This window comes from Phyllopteryx taeniolatus, chromosome 15, assembly GCF_024500385.1.
Source record: "Phyllopteryx taeniolatus isolate TA_2022b chromosome 15, UOR_Ptae_1.2, whole genome shotgun sequence".
In the NCBI taxonomy this organism is placed as follows: domain Eukaryota; kingdom Metazoa; phylum Chordata; class Actinopteri; order Syngnathiformes; family Syngnathidae; genus Phyllopteryx; species Phyllopteryx taeniolatus.
Genome location: NC_084516.1, coordinates 17,324,355 through 17,346,836, shown reverse-complemented (window position 1 = coordinate 17,346,836; position 22,482 = coordinate 17,324,355). Strand labels below are relative to the sequence as shown.

Genomic DNA, 22,482 nt, shown 5'->3' with positions numbered 1-22,482 from the left:
CTAAGTGAAACTGGATTTCCTGATTATCTCTCATGGCACACTAGTATGCCAAGGCACCATATTTGGGAATCACAGCTAAAGAAGATGGATGGATAAACCATGGTAATAATACTAGAAACATCCTTCTTGTCCCCAGGTTGAGCGAGCCCACCAGGTGGCGATGGTATTGGACCCTCAGCTCAAGCTACGTTCAGTACCGGCTTACCAGCACGAGGATATAATCTCCCGAGCGTGCGAACTTGCGGCCGAAACCAAGGACGCTGGCATAACTGGTGCAGGGGCGTCGTGCGGCGAGGAGCGGGACAATGACGGGCCGCCCATGCCCAAAATAACCCGAGTTGAGGGGGCCGGAAACAACGGTGGCCTTTCGAGGGTGACATTGTCTGGCAATGACGGGAGTCAAAGCCATGTCAGGCAAGAGATCTTCCAGTACCTGGCGGAGCCTCTCCTCCAAGGCACCACAGATCTCTTCCACTATTGGAGCTCAACTCTGGGTAACAAGTTCCCCAGGCTGGCCCGCCTTGCTCTGTGGCTCCTGGCTGTGCCCGCGGTGGGCATACGAAGCGAATGCGTAACTGTGTGCGAGCAGAGCCTGGCCATGAAGAGGAGGCAGCAGGTAACCGCTGAAGAAATGAACAAACTAATTTTCCTTCGCTCCAACATGGGCTAACAGACCAAACGTTCTCCTCCCACCAGAGACTTACCTATATAGGCTTAGACCGAGTGTAAACCTTAAATGTGTATGGACAGACGAAAAAAGATGTTTTTAGGTTGCAAGCACTTGGAACAATAAGGCTTATCACATACTGTATTGAGGACACAATGACATGGAGATGTTCAGTGCTTTCGGATTGGAACTACAGCTGTTTGAGTTTTGGGCAAGCTTCTTTGGTCTGGCCTGAAGGCTCAACTGCATTAATGACTACATGCTGTTAGACTTAGGGGATGGCAGGTAAGGTCAGTATGAGCGAGGTTGGTGGCATAAATACTTTAGCTTTCGCAGTTGATGCCGGATCACAAACGGTTCATAATTTTCACTGCCTTTTGCACCTCTTAAGTCTCACTACCAAATTTGTGGCAATGGCACAGAGATTGGAATTATTATTATTTTTTGTTATTACAGCAGCCTCCCCTAAAACTGCTAAACCAATCACCTTTTCAATAAGGTGAAATATATTCAACTTTGATTACAGTCTTATGCTTTCCTAATACGCTAACACCGACCGCTGGTTCTTTTCTTTGGCTGGATTTACATGGCAGGCCTAAGTGGCCAGTTCCGATTTAACTTTAATACTTTTTTTTTTCTTCTAAATGTCCATTTACAGTGCATCTACATTTCAAGTGACAAGCTGTATAGTTGTGTTTACCCTGACGGAGCACATGAAACAACCCTTCTGCACAGACCAAATTCCTCATAAATAACTATACACGCATCATCAACACCAGGCAGTGACAACATGAAAGAAAACAATGTATAGATAATAAAACTATTAAACATTACAATTAAAGTAGGGTAGCCTCAGCAGTACTTCACTGGCTGTCCTCTGCAATTATTTTTCAATCATACACACGCATTTGGGTGTGTGTATGTCACCATCAGTGTATATGGATGATGTCGAGCTTGTATCGATGACTGTCTAGACTAGACTAGACTGTCCTTTACATATCGGATTTTTATCCACATTTTAAAAGAGGCCTGATTTTTATCTGAAGCTATCCGATTCCTTGCATTATTATTATTTTTTTTTTTTTTAAATCCATTTACACTTCAATGACACAGATCCACATTGTAGCACTGGACAGCAAGAAATTGGAATTGTATCACTTAAATCATGCGGTGTAAATCCAGCCTTTGTCTCATGCTGCTACATGTGCTGCCGCAGTGCTTGGCTCGAAGGCACGTGTGACAACTCTGATCAGACTTTTGGGGTTTTCGCAATTATTGTGGTAACAATTAGCGTCATACTTTGGATACAGCCAAGCTTGTAATTAATATATTTAAATCACAAGGCTGTTTTAGCTAACTTTCTGAAGAGAAACATGCTGACCTGCTGTCGATTTATTTTTTTATTTTTTTTAATTATTATTATTTTGTTTTTCTGTTATTTACAGGCAAACAGCAGTAATTTGAGTAGCCTTCGTGCTGGTAAACATTGCTTATAGGAACCTTTTTTTTTTTTTTTTTAATCACTATAGTTTAGTCTTCCTTAAGTGGGGCTTAATGTGTTGATTTCTTAAGGCAATAAGCTACATGATTATTAGGGCAAACATAACAGAATCCACTAAAACCGACTGTTGGCAGACACACTGCTCCCACTGTCAATCACTCTCTCTTTTTGTGGAAATCAAAACAAATCTCTCACAGAAACGATTGAGCCTGCCATTTCCTTCACCATGCTTTGACCTCCATATTGAGGTACATGCGTACGCTCTCAAAAATACAGCTTGTAGTGTCATTTGAAAGAAACGCATTGTATCATGAGACAGATGCACTAGCATAGCCACTAGGGATGGGAATCAAAACCAGTAATTCAATTCCTAGGAATCATTTGTTTGCTGTCCTGGTGATTCCGCTTATGGATTCCTCTTGCGCTACAAATGAATCATGATGTCACACGTATTTTGGTTCTAAACTTTTCCAACATGGCATCAAGGCAAAAGCACTCTAAAGTTCGGCTATAGAGTGCTCACGCAATAAAGATGATACTTGGGGGCTTGCAACACTTTAACAAAGCTTTAATTTTGTCAAGGAGGGAAATGCATGCAATATTCAGCAGAAACATATTTGGTTCTGACATTGATATCATTTGTATTTCATTCCCTTTCCTAATGAGAATCTTAAATTGATAAGGAAACAGATCAATAAACAATATTGATAATGGAATCGGAATCCCTAAATTCTAATCATTTCCCATCCTTAACGGCCACAGAGTTTCCACTCTAATGAAGTCGTTCTTTTATTTTTTTGGGGCGGGCTAATACCTCCTTAAAATGCCTTAGATGAATGGAAGTTTTCTGTGGTCTCTGGTATTGGGTTATTTCCGCCCTACCTTAGGGGTTTATCAATTACCTTTTGTCAACAAAAAATGCCTTTGTTGCTAATTCATTGCCTTTTCTGCAACATCCCAGTGATATTTTTTATTTTTTTTTGCTGCTTCTCAATATGAGCATGCCCATGGTGCTGTGTTCTATAATAAGATAAGGGTATGATCTGTCTTCAAATAATACTATATTAGTACATTCTACAGTATTTAAACAGTGGAAGAATCTGAAACTATAAACACAGAGCTTGACTCTCACAAACTGTCATAGACACCACACTTTTTTTTTTTTTTTACTGTTCCTGGTGACTTTTGTCAAAAAAAATAGCTTATAGTTTATTGAAAATACACACTGATTTTTATCATTTAATGTTATATTTCTTTTCTTTTTAAAATCATGTGTTTTTGCGAGGCATTGGAAGTGTAACCTGATTTTGTGCGACCAAGATCTGGGAATTATGGATGGGCATTTGAGTACATTTTCTTGATCAACTTTTAATTAATGGGCAATTAATGGATTACCTTAATGTAATATTTATGGGTAAACATGTTAAGTTTGTGCATATCATATTTCTTTATTTAATTAATCTTTTAATAATAGTTGTGAACATCAAAATTTTAAACATTTCCCAAAGCATCTTGTTAGCATCTTTGTCACAATACCCCAAGGAGCAAGAATTACAGAACACTATCCATCCATCCATCCATTTTCTGAGCCGCTTCTCCTCACTAGGGTCGCGGGCGTGCTGGAGCCTATCCCAGCTGTCATCGGGCAGGAGGCGGGGTACACCCTGAACTGGTTGCCAGCCAATCGCAGGGCACATCGAAACTAACAACCATTCGCACTCACAGTCATGCCTACGGGCAATTTAGAGTCTCCAATTAATGCATGTTTTTGGGATGTGGGAGGAAACCGGAGTGCCCGGAGAAAACCCACGCAGGCACGGGGAGAACATGCAAACTCCACACAGGCGGGGACGGGGATTGAACCCCGCACCTCAGAACTGTGAGGCTAACGCTCTAACCAGTCGGCCACCGTGCCGCTATTACAGAACACTATACACCCTATTTCTTGTCTTCCTGAAATTAGCCCATTTGGTGGGAAATGGCATGATTTGTCTTATTCAGGAGAGTCAGCCATCATCCTGGCCAGTACATAGGCCAGGATGAGGGTTAGGCCAAAGGCGAGCCCAGGGCTCGTCATCTTGAAAACTGGAGCAGAGCCCGACCCTCGCGATTAGTCTTCACACGGCTGCCTCTCGCCTGCTCTTGTATGTGCAACAGCAGGCTAAATCTCTCGAGCGAGTGTGCGCATTGCCACCAGCTTTTGGCCTCTAGTCCTTTTGAAAACGGAGCCAAGAATGTGGAGAAAGGGAAGGAAAGAAAGCCAGCGCTCGTAGAGAAAACATCCTTTTAACTCATTGAGGCAGTTCATATGCTACACTGTGTAGTGCATGAACACTTTCCGGCAATTGCTTGAAAGTGGCTCTGGATCTTTGGCCTGCCTTGCTCTCGTGTCATGGGTTGGGTAGTTATGTAAATTAGTTCCACTGTTATGTAGCAGTGCAGCCAGCTAACATCTTCAGAAATTGGCAAATAACTCAAGCTTTACTTGGTGGTTTAATTTCACACTTGATGGCTCAGCAGGCCCCCCAGAGACACATTTGCATACAAGCAATTTAAAAAGTCAATTTTTCATGTTATGCTATGTAACAAATAGCACCAACTAGTTGAGTACATCATCAGCGTCTCTGCTGGTTGCAGTCAAATCGTGCACACCGTTTTTCCTCAATAAACAATGCTAAGCAATCAGAGTTCTTAGCCATCACTTGATCCTTATATGATTGCCATTTAAAATATATTTTAAATGAGGACAGGGAAAATGTACTTTATTTTAAATTAACCAATTCAATGGTTTACCTCAATATTTAAAAGGTAGTGTTGCTGCTCATTTTCAAAGAAACAAACATGGTTTGAAGTTTGTGTTTTTTCTCTGCGCCAGGAATATAATGAAGGGATTTCTAATAGCGTTTTTAAAGTATGTATTTTAAATAGGATACGCTCTGGGACAAAATGCCATCAGTGGACGTCGCGATGATCACGTCAACGTAATTGAACCCGAGAACTAGCGTTGTTTTTTGCTTAAATGAGAATTCTATCTTAAGATTTATTATGCATGCTTTTGAATAAGATTTTATGAGACGGTTTGAAGCCAGTGTTTTTTTTGTTTGTTTTTTTGGGGGGGGGGCGGGGGGGTTCTTTCCATGACTGAATTTGAGCCTCTCGGGTGGGGAGGTCAGGTGGCCGAGGTACTGCTGATCATAGGGCTGGTGCGAATGCGTGGTTGACGTCATCCGTTTTCCGAGGATGTATTATGTAAATACGAGAGAACTGCTGTTTTTATGCCACGAGGGGGCGCCGTCAATTCAGAGACAAAGTAGATAGCGCTGATAACATACCTCTTTTTTCTACAGTAGCATTTCAAGGAGGAAAAAAAAGATCTTTTGATATGATCGAAGAACTCAACTTAGATACTGTTAGCCCAGCCGCTCTAAGTTTAATTTTAACTTATTCAGACATCAATTGTAAAATATGCTAACAATGAGATGTGTTCTTTGGATTCTAGTCTGCATTATCAAATCAGGTTAATAACAGTATATTGCTTTTAATCCTATTTTACAGGCGTTTTTCTTCGTTTTCTACTGTTATACAACACAAGTTTGATCCTTTTGTCTCTCTTTTTTTTTTTTTCCTGAGTAGATTCCCACGAGTTGTCTTATTAGTAAGCCTAATTTATACTTTTGTAGCAACACTATTTTTATATAATGGCAAAGTAAGGGTTCAGTGTCTTTTGTTGTTGTTGTTGTTGTTTTGTGTCATTTAATGGCAGCGCTGTTCAAAACTGTTTCTGGACTACATAACCCACTGTAGTATGTGATGTTTGAATAAACTCCGAATCTGTGTCTAAAGTCTTGTGTACATGACCACACTTGTGTGTCATAAGAGAAAAATTCACATACATGCAAATCATTCGCCTTTCGGCGAAATTTGCCGTTTTCAACTCCAAATAGGCCATTTCCGTGAATCGTACAGATCCGACGAGTTTTTCTGAGGGGGAGGAGGGTCACCGTCGCTGTCGTCATAGACTGTTTCGTACTTCTTCAGCGCTGGCAGCTTGATCCATTCCACACATCCACCATCCACACACAGATGTAATTGTGAATATTACTCCGCGACGAACTAATATGCTGGCGCATCGGCCTGAGGTTCCGCCTGTGCGCTCGGGACCGGCTTTGGATAAATCACTAGAGTTGACGAGACTAGAAAAAGACAAAAAAAGGAACGGTACTTTTACTTTTGTCTGTCGCTACTTTTATTGATCCATTATTGCTTATTTGTCAACAATTTCCTGAGCGAGACTACGACGTAGACTTCCCCATTGGCGACGTTTGCTCCCCAATCAAACGACACAAGAAAGTCACATGACCTCACACAATGTCTTCTATTGGGCTTCTCGGGCATAGGTATTAAAACTCGGTAAGTCAGCCCGGCTGAGCGTCGTGCGTGCGTGACGGTCATGTTGGGAAGGTCGTCGTTACCATGAAGGCAACGGCGTGCACGTCGTGTTTACATGTAGACGAACAAAAACAACAGCTTTCATGTATTGTAGTATTTCTCTGGCATTGTCTGCCCAAACGTGGATATTTCAGCTCACTTAGAACTTGAGAAAACACCGTGTAGTAAATTGCTGATGTTTTGTTGTGCATATACACACACACACACACACACACACAGCAACATCAGAATTAGAATTTTATTTTGTAATTTTTTTATTTCTTTTTTTATGTTCATGCTGCGGTTAAAAACTCACTATTCCCTCAGTGCTTGAGTAATTATTTCACTGTGTACTTTTTACTCTTACTCAAGTAATTTTTTGGAGGACTACTTTTTACTACATTATTGTCAAGTAACAGTATTCTTACTTGAGTACAATATTTGGCTACTCTTCCCACCTCTGGAACGGACATCCTCTCTAGCTACTCTTACGTTTAGCTTAAGCAACATTTTTGCTCATCAGCTCAGTCAGTGTCGTATTTGTTGCACTGGTCTTTTGTATTTTCGCGTTGAGGTGCTGCGGGTCGTGGCCCTGGTTGTTGTCCCAGTGGAACAGTGAAGCACACGTAACTTCGGCGACAAGAGTTGATCCGCTAGTACATCTTGTATTCATTAGGAATCGCCCCTATATTTATCTAATTAGTTTACGGATGTTAAAGTTAAATGTATTAAGCGACGGAGCGATGTTAGGGATTATCTCGCAACCCAGAATGAACTAACTTCAAATTTAGCAATGGCCAATAAAAACAGAAAAATGTTATACTTATTATTTTCCTGGAGGATGCATTTGGGATTAGCCTTTGACGTTGGTAATCGTGAAAAATGAAGTGAAACAGACAATAATTGTATTCTATTCTATCTTGGATGCTATTGATGTGGCACAGCTTGAAGCAGGCATCAGGTGCAGGTGGAGATGGGCCTGACTCAAGTTGGAGGCCAAAACAAAAAAGCAAAGAAATGAGGCAAATTTAATTTTAATCCTAAATTTGTGCATCAACATGTACTTGAGCAGTGTAAATAAATGTTTTTCTGCATGAAGAAAATGTGTTTATTTTGCCTTATTGTACTCTTCAGAGTCTTCTAGATTGCTTAATTTATGTTCAAGTCAAAAACATTCTCTGCGAGAGCCCAGTTGACCCCCCCCCCCACAACCCCCTTACAATGTTTTGGGGTTTTTTGTCACCTTTTTCATGCCTATGGTGTTTGCATGTCTGAATTCCACTTCAACCTTTTTTGTTAGACCTGAATCCAACCTCTGGGTTGACCTGAAAGGGGCTTGTGCATAAGAAATGGCATCGCAATTTTGCAAGATTTGGAGCGCTCCTGCACGGAAAAGTCGGCAGATATTGTAAAATGTAAATAATGATATCGTGTCAATTCATGTCATTCTTCAACAGAGTACTTTTTTGAATTTTAGGACGCACACACAAGGCCCATATTCTAAGTTATATTTTCTTAATTTCAACATTGTATTTTTTTACCATATTTTTCATCCAGAAACATTTGTTTCAATTGAATTACAGATAATGATTGAATTTATTTTCATTTTCTTTTAAACGAACAGTTATTTTCTCTATCCTTGCACAATGTCGTTTGCATTGCAGGCTCTTTGTTAAAATTGCATGAATATTAATAGAAAGGTGCGATTTGATAATCGACTTGTCGTCGCAGTCGCATTAATCATCTTCAATCTATGCCAGCGACGTATAGCGACAGGCAGAAAAAAATATACGTTCTTGCTCAGATGGCAGAAGGAGCAATGAACGTGTTTATCCACCTGTTGTCATTCATACAACAATAATAGCTTTATATTCAATTCAATAGGCCCAGATTTCACACTAAGGTATTCTGTGGGTGCTGTGAGATTGTTCTCATGTAATATGCAGTATTTATATGCCTTGGCTCAATACAGGTTGGGAAACACTGCTCGAGGACATGAGCAGAGGTCCTTTGTCCAAGTGTACACGGCCACTAGATGGCAGTGCCACCTTATGATTTAATATAATACCTTGTCCACAGTCGCCTGTAAAGTCATCCCTGGAATTTGTATTGTAATACCTGGTTGTGTTTCTTTAATTGACATTCATTTGCTGGTAACCTGAAACGGGGCTAGATTTTCGTATGGAGAGTAATTATTCATTTTGATATTTAAGAGATATTTAATGTTCAAACTGATAAACTTTGTTTTTAGCAAATAATCATTAACTTCGAATTTTACATCTGCAGCACGTTCCAAAAAAGCTGGGACAGGTGGCAAAAAAGACTGAGAAAGTTGAGGAATGCTCATCAAACACCTGTTTGGAACATCCCACAGGTGAACAGGCTCATTGGGAACAGGTGGGTGCCATGATCGGGTAGAAAAGGAGCTTCCCTGAATTGCTCAGTCATTCACAAGCAAAGATGGGGCAAGGTTCACCTCTTTGTGAACAAGTGTGTGAGGAAAATAGTCCAACAGTTTAAGGACAATGTTCCTCAACGTACAATTCCAAGGAATTTAGGGATTTCATCATCTACGGAGAAATCAGTGCATGTAAGCGGCAAGGCCGAAAACCAACATTGAATGCCCGTGACCTTCGATCCCTCAGGCGGCACTGCATCAAAAACCGACATCAATGTGAAAAGGATATCACCACATGGGCTCAGGAACACTTCAGAAAACCAATGTTAGTAAATACAGTTCAGCGCTACATCCAGAAGTGCAACTTGAAACTCTACTATGCATAGCAAAAGCCATTTATCAACAACACCCAGAAACGCCGCCGGCTTCTCTGGGCCCGAGCTCATCTAAGATGGACGGATGCGAAGTGGAAATGTGTTCTGTGGTCCGACGAGTCCACATTTCAAATTGTTTTTGGAAATTGTGGACGTCGTGTCCTCCGGGCCAAAGAGAAAAAGAACCATCCGGACTGTTATGGACGCAAAGTCCAAAAGCCAGCATCTGTGATGGTATGGGGCTGTGTTAGTGCCAATGGCTTGGGTAACTTACACATCTGTGAAGGCACCATTAATGCTGAAAGGTACATACAGGTTTTGGAGAAAAATATGCTGCAATCAAAGCAATCTCTTTTTCATGGACGCCCCTGCTTATTTCAGCAAGACAATGCCAAACCACATTCTGCATGTCTTACAACAGCGTGGCTTCGTAGTAAAAGAGTGCGGGTACTAGACTGGGCTGCCTGCAGTCCAGACCTGTTTCCCATTGAAAATGTGTGGCGCATTATGAAGCATAAAAAACGACAACGGAGACTATTGAACAGCTGAAGCTGGACATCGAGCAAGAATGGGAAAGAATTCCACCTACAAAGCTTCAACAATTCGTGTCCTCAGTTCCCAAACGTTTATTGAATGTTGTTAAAAGAAAAGGTGATGTAACACAGTGGTAAACATGACCCTGCCACAGCTTTTTTGGAACGTGTTGCAGCCATAAAATTCTAAGTTAATGATTATTTGTAAAAAAAACAATAAAATGTATCAGTTTGAACATTAAATATCTTGTCTTCGTTGTGTATTGAATTAAATATAGGTTGAACATGATTTGCAAATCATTTTATTCTGTTTTTATTTGTTTAACACAACATCCCAACTTCATTGGAATTGGGGTTGCACATGATTCACATTTGTTAAATAACTTTTTTTTTTTTTTTCAACTACCATTCTTCATCAGCGCTTGCATGCCTCCCGTACACCTCGTCACGCCATCGGCAAAGAGAATTTGAATGAACCATTTGACTGGCTGCGTCAATGTTAACTCAACTTCTTTCACCACTTTTTCTTTGCAGTTTTCTTGTTTTAAAGCTACTTTATTCATCACTGCTTGGCTCATCTTTACCCACTCACAAAGCTGGTATGAGTGAACCATTTGACTTGCTGAGTCGATGTCAACTAATCATCTTCAATCTTTTTTTTTTCTTAATTTTTTTTTTATATGAAAACAACTTTCTCACTGCTTCCCTGCCTCTCTTATATGCACATTTGATTGACGATACATTTTAACCCCCTTGTTTTTTCCCCTCAGTTTTCTTTTAAAACACTTATTCTTTTTCAACACCGCTTGCCTGTCTTCCATACACCCACTGGCACCACTCACAAAGCCGCGCTGAAGGAACCATTTGATCGGAAGAATGATGTCGTGTGCGACTTGCGACGCATGCAATTGGTCTGTATGTTTTATATGTGCATACTTTTAACAACTGTAATGCCCAAAAGAAAACACGTGGGTTTAAATTATAAGCGTTTATCAAACTAATCTAATAGTGGTTGGGCCGTATAGAACGGCGTCTGGATCCGGACCCAGAGGTAGATCTATCCAGCTCGTCTGCTCACTGAGGAAGGAAGGAGACGTTTTCCTCTTCCTCGTCTTCATCTCCTTCCTGTATGGCGCACCTGACTTATCAGGAGTGACGCGAAAGTACAGAAGTGCCAGGACACATCCAGCCTGCCTGCTGTCAGGTGTCGTTCCCGCTCACACTCCACCTAGGCTGTGACCTCACAAGACCCCAGCCTGCATCTGGTGGCTTGCCTCCACTGCACTGCCTGCCTGTTCCACTGGCTGCCTCTGATACATATACATGTATGCATGTCATAAAATAGCATTACAATCTTTCATGATAGGCCGAAAAAGCTACTCCAATTTGGATTTCATCCAGAGGCACAACAGGTAAAATACAAGGTGTTAAAAAAAATTCTAGGACTGGTGTCATAAAAGATATATTTCTAACCCAAACTACGAGTTTTCTGCTTCAACATGGGTCAGATAATCAACCAGCACGTCTACAAAGCAATCCTGCTCCGTTTTCTTCGTTCATTGTGCAAGAAGATGTGAAAGTTGTGGCCTGCGCCTGCTCACATCCTGAGCATCTGACAGTTCCTGGCTGAGAAGAACATCCCCGTGCTGTAGCAAACACCCTGTTCACCTGACCTGGTTCCATGTGATTGCCCCCCCCCCCCCTCCCCCGCTTTCCCAAGTTCAAGGGGGTCACCAGGGGTACTAGTTTTGAAGACATGGATGACATCATAATGGAGATGCGGACGAGTGCATGAAGATGTTGCAGAGAAGTCTTGGAAAGTGTGTTAGACACGGGGGGATAGAGGGGGGGGGGGCCTTACTTTGAATGGCGAAACTGGGCCTTTTCAGACACAGCCTGTGTTCAAATATTCAATAAGTGGCAAAGTTAAATATGAATTTCGTATTATTGTCAATTGTATGGGTATATTTCATATTGTCAGCCACTGTAACATTATGCACAGTTTGAACACCTACCTACGTAATGATTAAATTAAAATTTCCATCCATCAATTTGCGCGTGTGTGTCCACTTTTATTTGTCCACTCGCCAGAATTTTGCATTCAGCAAATCTAAAGCTTTACAGATACCACGTCTGCTCTGTGCTTTATTGTTACAGTACATGTGGTGGTATCAGCTGTAGTAAAAATGATTCCAGACCAGTAGTGCTACCACCTTTTTTCCCTGAGGCAAAAAAAAAAAAGTTTAAGGTGTGGCGTCTAATAATGTAATAATAATAATGCATTACACTTATATAGCGCTTTTCTAGGCACTCAAAGACACTTTAAAATTTCATTCACTTCATTTCATTTTGCAGCCTACAGCCACCCCGGCCACCACCAAACATCCAACCACATTCATTCGGAGGAGATGTGGGTTAAATGGCTTTGCCAGGACCACAACGATGACATGCGCTTGGGTGGCGATACGAACCGGCGACCCTCCGGTCGCAACGCAATTTATCATGCATTTGTTTGTTTGTTTTCGAACAGGCATTCTTTCAGATTCACAGGGGAGCTGGATTAATTGGGGCACAGCGTGTATTAGAGCGGAGGCCAATATTTAAAATACGGTTATTAGCAGCGCAACTGAATGAACGTCTTTTGTACGAAGTGCGCGAGCACACAGGTAAAGTCAAACATCCTACCACCACCCTTTACCCGAGTGAAGCCCCCGCGATAGGGAATTTCCGAGGCATTTTAAAAGATTCATGTCCCAGTCGGCGTTTTGCGACCTGTCAAAAAAGTGACGTATGACTTGAGAGGGGCGTGGCCACTGTGCCAAAAGGAGGTCAAGGTTAAATTTCTGCTGCGGTGCTATAAATGGCCTCCTAATTCATAGCTCCCCCTTCCAGGCCGACCCCCATCCCTCCCAACCACACAGATCTCACTGTTATCATTTATTCATCGCCGCCATGATCCACACATTCTGTGCAGCTGTGCAGCATTGTGGACTGTTGGATTTGGGGAAAACAGGCTTGTTTGCTCTCCATACACACACGTCATTGCCAGCACTGATTCCTTATGAGTGTGTGTAACTTGGCGTGGAAGTTACTATGATGTGGCGTGAGTTAAATTCGACTCGTCTTTCTCAAATAATCTGCTCCTCCTGTTCATTTGCCTTTTTTCTTTCATCCCCTCCTCTAAAATGTCTTCCATTACATCTTTATGACATTACCACGATTGGTTCGTACCAAGTTAATAGCCTGGAACAGCCTCAAATATTCTTACTAATGTTCATTCTCCCACATCATTGGCATATTGTGCGGAATGCAGGTCTGTGTCAAAACATTCCCTGCACAGCATTTGATGCATGATGTTTTTCTCTTCCAATCATTCCAATACAAGTGTCACCTGTCCAATGTATGTCATTCCAGATTATAGGATGTTTAAAACAAATAATTTCGGACTTCCCTGTTATTGCCAGTGGCAATCAAGACGACTAAATGCTGTATTTCTGTGAAACCTGAGATTATGGAAACGGTCCTTTTTTCTTTAATGTCTTATATACAAATAGTTGGGTCTCTGGGTTGCCTGCCCACCCATCGAGTATGAAATATCAGCCTGTTTGTGAAAATAATAATAAGAATAAATAAGGTAGCCCTTATGTACTTCCACCCCATTGCTACAGTTAGTTAAAATTTACATGACAATTGCCCCCACACCGAGTTTATCCGCTGATGAACTCGGCTCCTAAATCCGCCAGAGTCCTGACGGTGTTAGCGCAGTTTAGCATTAGCTCAGCGTGCTGTCAGTGATAGCATCTGATACCCAGCACATACGGCAATGTTCGGGAATATATTTGCTTTTGGCACTTTAATTTGGTAGCCTCCAGTAGTGAGAATACAATGGACTCTTTATGGCGACTCGGTTTATGGGATGGATACGGTTAAATTAGTCAGTGGTGGCTTTGCGTAAGCACCAAAGATTTGTAGTCTGGATGTGAAAGAGTGAACAGTGACCTTTGAGGTAAGTGTGCAGAAGTTTCCAATAACGGCACAAAAAAGTCACTCGATTGATCGCTCATCACTTTTTGGGTGTGAAATTGTCATCATGCGCGTTGCTTCTCAACTGTTGTCACCCTGGGACCCGCATGCGTCTATTGTCGCTAAGTCGTGACCCACTTCTAGAGAGGTTAGGAACAATAAAGAACATAGCATTTGAAAACATGAATAATCATATTTTGAAACATAGCTACTCATGCTTACGTGTTTAAAGTGCATTTCAGAGATAGCTTATTAAGAAACGGATGAACATAACTGGACGTACAAAAATGTATATCTTGGCACTGATCTCTTCTTTTTCGAAAAGCGCAACATCAAATAGTTGTCTTCTATTTGGGAAATGAAGACTGCAGACCAAAGCAACTGTCCGAGTTTTTAACAATCTGAATTATTACGTCATCCATTTTTGACGCCCTGTCTGCGATCCACCAATTGAGAATCACTGATCTAAAGTGCCCAGAAAATTTGCTAAATGTAGCAACGAAGTTGGCGACACCGAGTAGCCGCTTGTGTCGCCGCATGTGTAATGATTGTGTAGTGATTGTGTAGTCATTGTTGTGGACAGTTACTGTCACAACCAAGCATACGTTCAAGGCTTTTGTATTACAACTGCTTTTGTTTTAACTGAATACCAGTCAGTCTTAATAACAAGAAAAAAAACTAAATTCTGCATGATCTAGCATCCAGTGCAGTTTTCTATTCTATAGTCTCTCCACTCATTTTCCATGATTTGTAACCTCTTTTGGCTCTGACTATTCCTGTGGGAGAGTATTTCCCTGGCACAGGCGCCAATTGGGCAATTTTGATTTGATAGCATGCTGAAAAATGACCCATTTATTAGCTTTGATAATTAGAGCTAATGGATCATCGCAATTTTCCAAAGCCTGGCATGAAAAGGGAATGAGCTTACAATTTGGATACATGCTGCATGATTTATAGTAAATGGGAGTAAGCGCGGCTAATCGCTGAACAACTTGATGTATTTGTTTTTTTTCCTCTCTCCATGGTAACGCGTCAATGTGCTAATATGAGCTTAAACAATGCGGTGTGTGTGTGTATGGGTGCATGCATGTGCATGTTGGTTGTGTTTTTCTCGCAAGGTGTCGCAGATGTGGCGAGGACGCAAGGGCACTCCAGGTGCATCATAATGACGCACGTCCATGTCGCAGTCCTTGGCAGTGTCCTTCAAAACAAGGGGGGGGGGGATTTGTAAGGCAGGAGGCAGGTTTGTTTTACAAGGTTTAATGATTCCCGACGTTATTTAAAAAAAAAAAAAAAAAAAAAAAAAAGATGGGCTGATTGATCAGGCTTTATTGATCTGCCACAACCCTTTGACCTCCTGATTGATGTGGCGAGTCCTGCAATGACGCCTCGGATCAGAAGCTATAGGGTTTGGGAAAGGCTACCCATGGGAATGGTGGCTTAAACACACACACACATATATATACACACCCATACAGTACAGCTTAATCAACTTGGTGCCATTGTTACATCGCCATGCCCTCGATAACCCCAATTTGCATAATCGGCTTTTTGCATTGTGTGGCCCAGACACATTACGGTGCGGCGTTGCATTGTTGACTGTGAATCAGCAGGCACCCATTGTTTGCTCATCTGCATTGTTTACTTATGCCACAGCATGTGTTTTTCAGCTTTAGCCCGCCCGCTAAACGCATTACAGCACCTCCTTCGCCCCGCATATACATTACATCTGTGCGTCGCAGTCCTGTCAACAACACACACAATGTTGTTGACACACTGGGCGCACCCCGAAGCGCATGAGTCATATTCTTTGCATCGGCTTGTGTTACTGTTCTTTACTGTATGCATTCTGGACATTCCGGATATGTTTTTTCCTGCCGGGAACTTAAATGTGGTCAGCGATCGCAGAAGCATCCATCCCCCGTGTTTCATCCCTTCAAACAAGGCAGAATCAGGAATACATAACTTGACATAATCAACTTGTTTTTGAGGGTGCACCCTGGTGAAAGGAGGTGCGCCAACTCTGTCGGAATGTTAAATGGGCTTCACGGCTTCAAGTGTGTAGGAATGGCCTTTTTCCAGGTACGCTCTGGGCTGAGGCAGTGTTACAACTGCATTTTTCTTTAGGGTGTGCATTGGGGATGAGGGTGCTGCACTTTTGTCCGGATGTTTATGGTGGTGTGCGGCTTCACAAATTTAGGAATGGCCTAGGGGGTGTACTGACGAGAGGGGGTGCATCAACTCTGTGGGTGGGGATGTAGTAGCGGGGTATGCGGCTTCAAAAGTTTCAAAATGGCCTGTTTTGAGGTTCTGTGCCGGTGAGAGGGAGATGTTGAAGGGGGTGCGCAAATTCAAACGGTCGGGAGTGGCTTTTTTGGGGGAGTTTATTGGGGGGATTGTATCAACTCTGTCAGGATCTTAAAAGGCATGCGTGGCTTCGAAAGCTTCAGAATGACAGTTTTTAGGGTTTGTCCTGCGGAGAGGGTGTGCGTCAATTCTGTTGGTAAGTTGGCGACGCGCGGCTTAAAAACTTTAGCAATGTCCTTTTTTTGTTGAGGGTGTGCGATGGGGTTTGCGATATGCCAACTCTGTCGGCATGTCAAAAGGGGTGTGTGGCTCCAAAAGTTAGGGAATGGCTGATTTAAAGGATTATGAAGTAATAATTTCACGCTTAGTGTGGCTCGCAAGATGGAGTTGAGTCATTCCATTTGAATCACAGGCTTTATCAACATTAAGTTCAGTGTTCAGTGTAAACACGCTTTTGTTAGAGGACAGGGCTGCATGTACTGTGTTGAGCAAAAAACTCTTTGTAGTATTAAAAAAAGAGTAAATGTAAATAAAGGACACTTGAGAGTGCTTTGAATTTGTCGGCATGTTTTTATGTGGGGTTTAGCTGACAGATTGTTTCAAAGCTTTCAAGTGATGCTGCTTGACCTGTGATTTCTTTGTAAACATACTTTTCCCTGAGGAAATATTGTAAAGTGGATGAATGTGTCCCAGGTCATCAATATTATCACTTATATTTTCACAGAAAAGTCAATATTATATTAAGTTAACATGTAAAAGTTAATTTTGTAACGTTCCAACTTTTTTCTCTTAACATTCCAACTTTATTCTGACAATATTTGTTTGGAGCAAGAAACAACCTTCTTTTTGTAACATTGCAACTTTTTTTTTTTTTTTAAACATTTTTTTTTTGATGATATATTACTTTTACCTTGACTAAATACCACCGTGATCATGTCACATTATGACTTTTTTTCAATTAACATTACAACTTTATTTTTCTAGTATTCCAACTTTATTCTGAACAAAAATAAGACCCTGCCCACTCTGTCACGACGTCGGCGCGGGTGCGCAGGTTTGACCAGTTTTTTCGGGGGTGCGCTAATTCTGCTGTGAAAGTTTTAAAAGTTTGGGAATGGCCTTTTTTTTTTTTTTTTTTAGGATTTTTACTGAGGAGAATGGTTGTGCTAACTCTGTGAGATTTTTGCGATGTTGAATTGTGTGTGCGACTTCAAAAGTCCGGAAGTGACCTTTTACTGGGTACGTGCTGAGAGACGGGGTCTCCCTACTCTTTTGAGATCTTGAAAGGGGTGCACTGCTTCAAAGGTTCGAGAATAGCTTTTTTTTAGGGCAGGGGTCGGCAACTAAGTGAAGCAAAAAAATTTCCTGACAATTCAATTTAAGGCCAAAATTATATTTTCATTCGGCAAAGCCTGCTTTTCCTAGTACAAAAAAAAAAACCCAAACTTTTGTTTTTGTTATTTGTACTATTATATTGTGTACAAAAATGTAATTTAATGAATTTATTCATTTTAAAAAAATGAATTTGCTGCGATTGGCTGGCGACCGGTTCGGGTTGTACCCCGCCTCCCGCCTCCCGCCCGGAGATAGCTGGGATAGGCTCCACCAGCCCGCAACCCTAATGAGGAGAAGCGGTAAAAGAAAATGGATGGATGGATAAATGAATTTGCTACACGCTGTTATTCCTGTGTTACTTCTGCAGCTCCTCACAGTGTCGTGAAACAGTAACCTAGCGCTAATGAGGCGGCTGCCTGTAATCACTTACGCGCCCTGTCTTTTAAGACTTAACAGTTAAACAATTGCCATTTTAAATAATAAACACTTCTCTGAGCCTAATTAATGTGTTAAATTTGTGACCGAAACCTTGACTCTTTGGTAGAAAAATACCCGTACGTTTCTTCTGAGCTGAAATGAAAATGTAATGTTTAAACAGGCCCTTTTCAGATTTTTCAATGGCGGCGTCCACTTGAGCCATCTCATTCCTGACCACGCCAAGAACAAACTAATCGTCATATTTACATCAAACGTCACAGAAGACAAGAATAATAATAGTAGCGAGGTTGCTTAGGGCGAAGGAAGCAGCACGAGGGGCAAAGCGACACTGGAGAGACTGAGTGCGCAACCTCATTTTCAGGATGTAGAAAGGACTGCACAATTTCAAAGGTTTTAGAGTTACCGTTTTTTTAATGGTGTGCGCTGAGTATCGGGGCTTTAAAAGTTTAAGATTGGCCTCACTTTTTCAGGGTGTGCACTGAAAAGAGGCGGTGCGCCAAATGCTTGGCATGTTGAAAGGGGTGAACCGATGAAGTTTTATTTTTCATTTTCTTCCAGCGGGCCGTATCCCATTCACCTTAGCAGACATTTTCCACTCGTCCTTACCCAAAGGGATCAGACTACCTCAAGAAGCGTTCCGAGGAATCATCTCTTTCCTTGCCACACTTGGCAACGTCGCGGCCTCGTGCCAAATCAGACTTGGATGCGTCAACTTGGTTCATTCATCTGCACAGAGCACTCCACTTTGTGTTTTTATGGATGAGCGTCAGTGCAAGTGTATTTCAAGCGGGCCGGCTAACGAGCGCATTAAACATCTCCATATGGACGTTTCCTAGCGTCTAGACGGAGGGGCAGTGGCGGTGGCGAGCGGCGGTGTGCTGACAGTGCCGTACTCTGCGCATATAATTCTTCCCCCAAAAGCAGCGCAATTCAAACAAGGTTCCAACAGCCTTGGTTGTGGTCTCTGAGCCATAATGGATTAATATTATTTACTACACGCTTCACTCACAACAGCCGCAGCCAAAATGCAGGATGTGGCTGTGACGGCGACTTTTTGAACGCCGGGGCCTTCCTGTTAAGACGAATTCATCACACTTTCTCCCTTTTGAGGAACAATTGATCTTCTCAAAAAAAGTCCCATAAAGGCTGGCACCTTAATGCTTTCGTCTATATTACTGCTTACGGGAGTGGCTATAAACCTTGTGAGCTCATTAATTTTCGTAATGAACCGGCATAAAGCAGAAGTGTCCAAAAATACTCCACTGGAAAATACCTCTCTTAAAGTGTATTGTGAAAGTAAATTCGATGTTTTGGCTAATTTACCACCTTGCATTATAGAGTGACACCTCTTCCAGAACGTCAGTTGAAGCTTTTTCGGGTGCGCGCTGGCGCTCTTGTCAGGATGTTGAAGGGGATGCACCGCTGCAAAAGTTTGAGAATGGCCTTTTTTTGTTTGCTGGGAAGAGTTGGTGTGACAGTTTTGGCAGGGTGTTGTAAAGGGTAAGTAGCATTCATAAGTATCAGAAAAGCCTTTATTAGGGTGTGCGCTTGGTGGAGTGGGTGCGCCATCTCTGTTAGGATGTTGGTGGTGCGCAGCTTCAAAAGTTTGAGAAAGGCCTCTTTTAGGCTGTCCGCTGAGGACAGGGGGTGTGCTAATTCTACCAGCATGTTTGAAGGGTTTACACAGCCTTAAAAGCTTGCGACATGGCTTCCTTTTATGGTGTAGTACAGGGGACGGGCGTGCGCCCGCTCTGTGATGTCGAATGGGGTGTGCGGCGTCAACGTTTTTTTGCGTGGCCTTGTTTTTTGTGGGTGAGGAGGTGTGACAACTGTTGGAATGTTGAAAGGAGGGGGTACATTTCTTCAAAAAATAGAGCGGGCCCTTTCTTGGGATTGCGATGACGGTAGGGGTTGCACCACTCTCAGGATGTTGAAAGAGGTGGGCAGCCTCAGAAGTTTTAGAATGGTCTTTTTGAGGTGGTGTGACAACTCAGTCGATATTTTGAAAATTTGGGAATGGCCTTCTTTTACGGTATGTGTTTGGGAGAAGCGGTGTCCCAATTCTGGTAAGATGTTGAAATTGGTGCGCAGCTTCAGAATGGGAGAGGGTGTATGACAATTCTGTTGACGTTGAAGGGGGTGCTTGGCTTCAAAAGTTTGACAATTCCTTTTTTCGGGTGTGCACTGTGGAGAGGAAGTGCGCCAACTCTGTTGGGATGTTGAAGGGGTACATGGGTTCAAAAGCTTGAATGGCCTTTTTTTTTTTTTTTTAGGGTGCGTGCTAGCGCGAGCGAAACTGTGGTGCAGGGCGATGAGTCGCTTATGAGGTAGCTCTCTTCAGCAAAACTGGCTCAAGTGCAACCTCAAAGACGCAAGTAAGAAGCCAAGCGGCATATAGGACGGTGGGATTGTGATGAATAACGCTGTGGCATCCCGCCTCATCTCGTGTGTGTGTGTGTGTGTGTGTGTGTGTGTGTGTGTGTGTGAGCTTGTGTGTGTCGCTCCGCAGCTGGAAGCGATAACTAATGGATGCCGGAGCACGAGGGAAGATCAAGTGGCCGACCGGGTGTACTCAGAAGTGCTGGGCTGAAATATAGAAATAAAATAAATAAAGAAAGAAATAATAATGTAATGGATCATGACGTGCTGATGGAAGTGCTCATAAGAGACATCATTCAAGGCCAGAAATCAGAGATGAAATGACTCAACGACACCCTGACATCCACACTAAGCTAAGCAGCCTAATACTGAAATGTGACCTTCCAATTATTGCCTCGTAATCCTTTAGATCAGCCGTTCCCCAACTTTTTAAGCCGCGCCCCCCTTTCAACATCCCGACAAGAGTTGGCACACCTCCTCTTCCCAGCACATAACCTAAAGAATGCCATTTTCAAACTTTTGATGCTGCACACCTCTTTGAACAGCGTTAATGCACCCCCTATCCCCAGCGCATACCCTATAAAAAGGACTTCCCTAAATGTTTGAAGCCCCCTTCAACAGACCAAAAAAACTGGAGCCCCCCCCCCCCCCTCTCCGCAGTGCACGCACTTAAAAAAAAAAAAAAAAAAACACACCCAAACTGTTCACCTCTTTCAACATACCAACTGGGTTGGTGCACACCTTCCAAAAGTGGCAACTTTTTTTGAAACAATATGTGATATTGCGCACACCCTACAAAAGTGTAATTCTCAAAATTTTGACGCCATGTAACTCTCCAACCGATTTGGCACACCCACTTTCCCCAGTGCTCACCCTCAAAAAAGGCTTTTCCCTCAATTTTGAAGCCATGCACCCCCTTCAACATAACCCCAGCGTTGGCACACACCCTGAAAAAGGCCCTTTCCAAACTGTTTAAGCTGTGCACCCCCTTCAGCATATCGACAGAATTGGTTAACCTCGTGTCCCCAGCGCACACCCTCAAAAAAAAAGACCACATGTAAACCTTTTTTAGATCCACACCCCTTTCAACATACCGACAGCATTGGCGCACCCCATCTCTCCAGCGCACACCCTGAAAAAAAAGGCTATTCCTGAAGTTTTGCAGCTGTGCACCACCGATAGAGTTGGCACATCCCCTCTCACCTGCACACACACTCAACAAAACGAAAAGTAAGGCTTTCAATGTTCAATTATGCATATATGATAAAAGCATTAGCAAATTCATGAAAAAATATGCAACCATGATCCACCATTTTGGGTCGTAAATCTTAAATTGTAAGGAGGAAATAACATACCATTACACTTTTAATCTTTAGCTCTCAGATGGTACACGTGTAATTTTTGGGGTGGGCTTTGATATCAGGGAACCAGGCAGGACACCTCTTAGCATTAGCTTTGATGCTGACACGACTATTTGGAGATCTGTGTCCTGCTTTTTCCTCTTTTCCCTGTCCAAGCGTGCATACGATATGCTGTAAATACTCCAGTGTCCATCTGAACTGGCTGCCCTTCCATGCTAAGCGCATCTAAAAAAAATGACAGCTGTCAAAAGCATTAGAAAAGATTAAACCCGATTTATGCGTATAGCGTATACATTTCCCATAATCTTTGCCATCGGTTAAAAGTAACAAACAACACCTCCACGCCGGTCGCTCTTGGCCCTCGTCAGCAAGTGGTTTCCTTTTGAGCTCGGGGGAAAAAAACGTTCTGCGTGACAGTTTTCACGGAATGGCTGAAAGTTTGAGCCGCTGCTGTGAGTTTGTAGTTGGGATTATACTCTTAAAAGCTTTAATGGGTGATTCTCTAACGCTAATATATTTAGATAGAGAAGACCGTGTGAGGCTCTGGCAGATCGTCAAATACTTCTATTGACATTTTTTTTTTTTATACTTGTGTTCGACATTCACCGATCATGGTTGACAGTTGACAGCGTAGATGGCGTAAAATCAGCCACGACATTTGAAAATGCAAACGCATTTAGGTTTGCACTTTAAAACAGTCACAGATTAAGCTCAGTGCATTAGTGGATTATGATGCTG

General features: G+C 42.3%; 1 protein-coding gene across 9 annotated transcripts in view; it reads left to right on the top strand.

Moving 5' to 3' along the window:
- The window catches only part of znf618 (zinc finger protein 618), an 85,358-nt gene extending 79,348 nt beyond the window's left edge, over positions 1 to 6,010 (top strand). For all 9 annotated transcript variants that reach the window (XM_061799081.1, XM_061799078.1, XM_061799082.1 and 6 more), the window contains one exon: positions 137 to 6,010. In XM_061799081.1, the coding sequence (XP_061655065.1) occupies positions 137 to 670 (534 nt within the window). In that variant the 3' untranslated portion in view covers positions 671 to 6,010. The remainder of the gene's footprint in view (positions 1 to 136) is intronic.
- Positions 6,011 to 22,482: the final 16,472 nt, after the last annotated feature.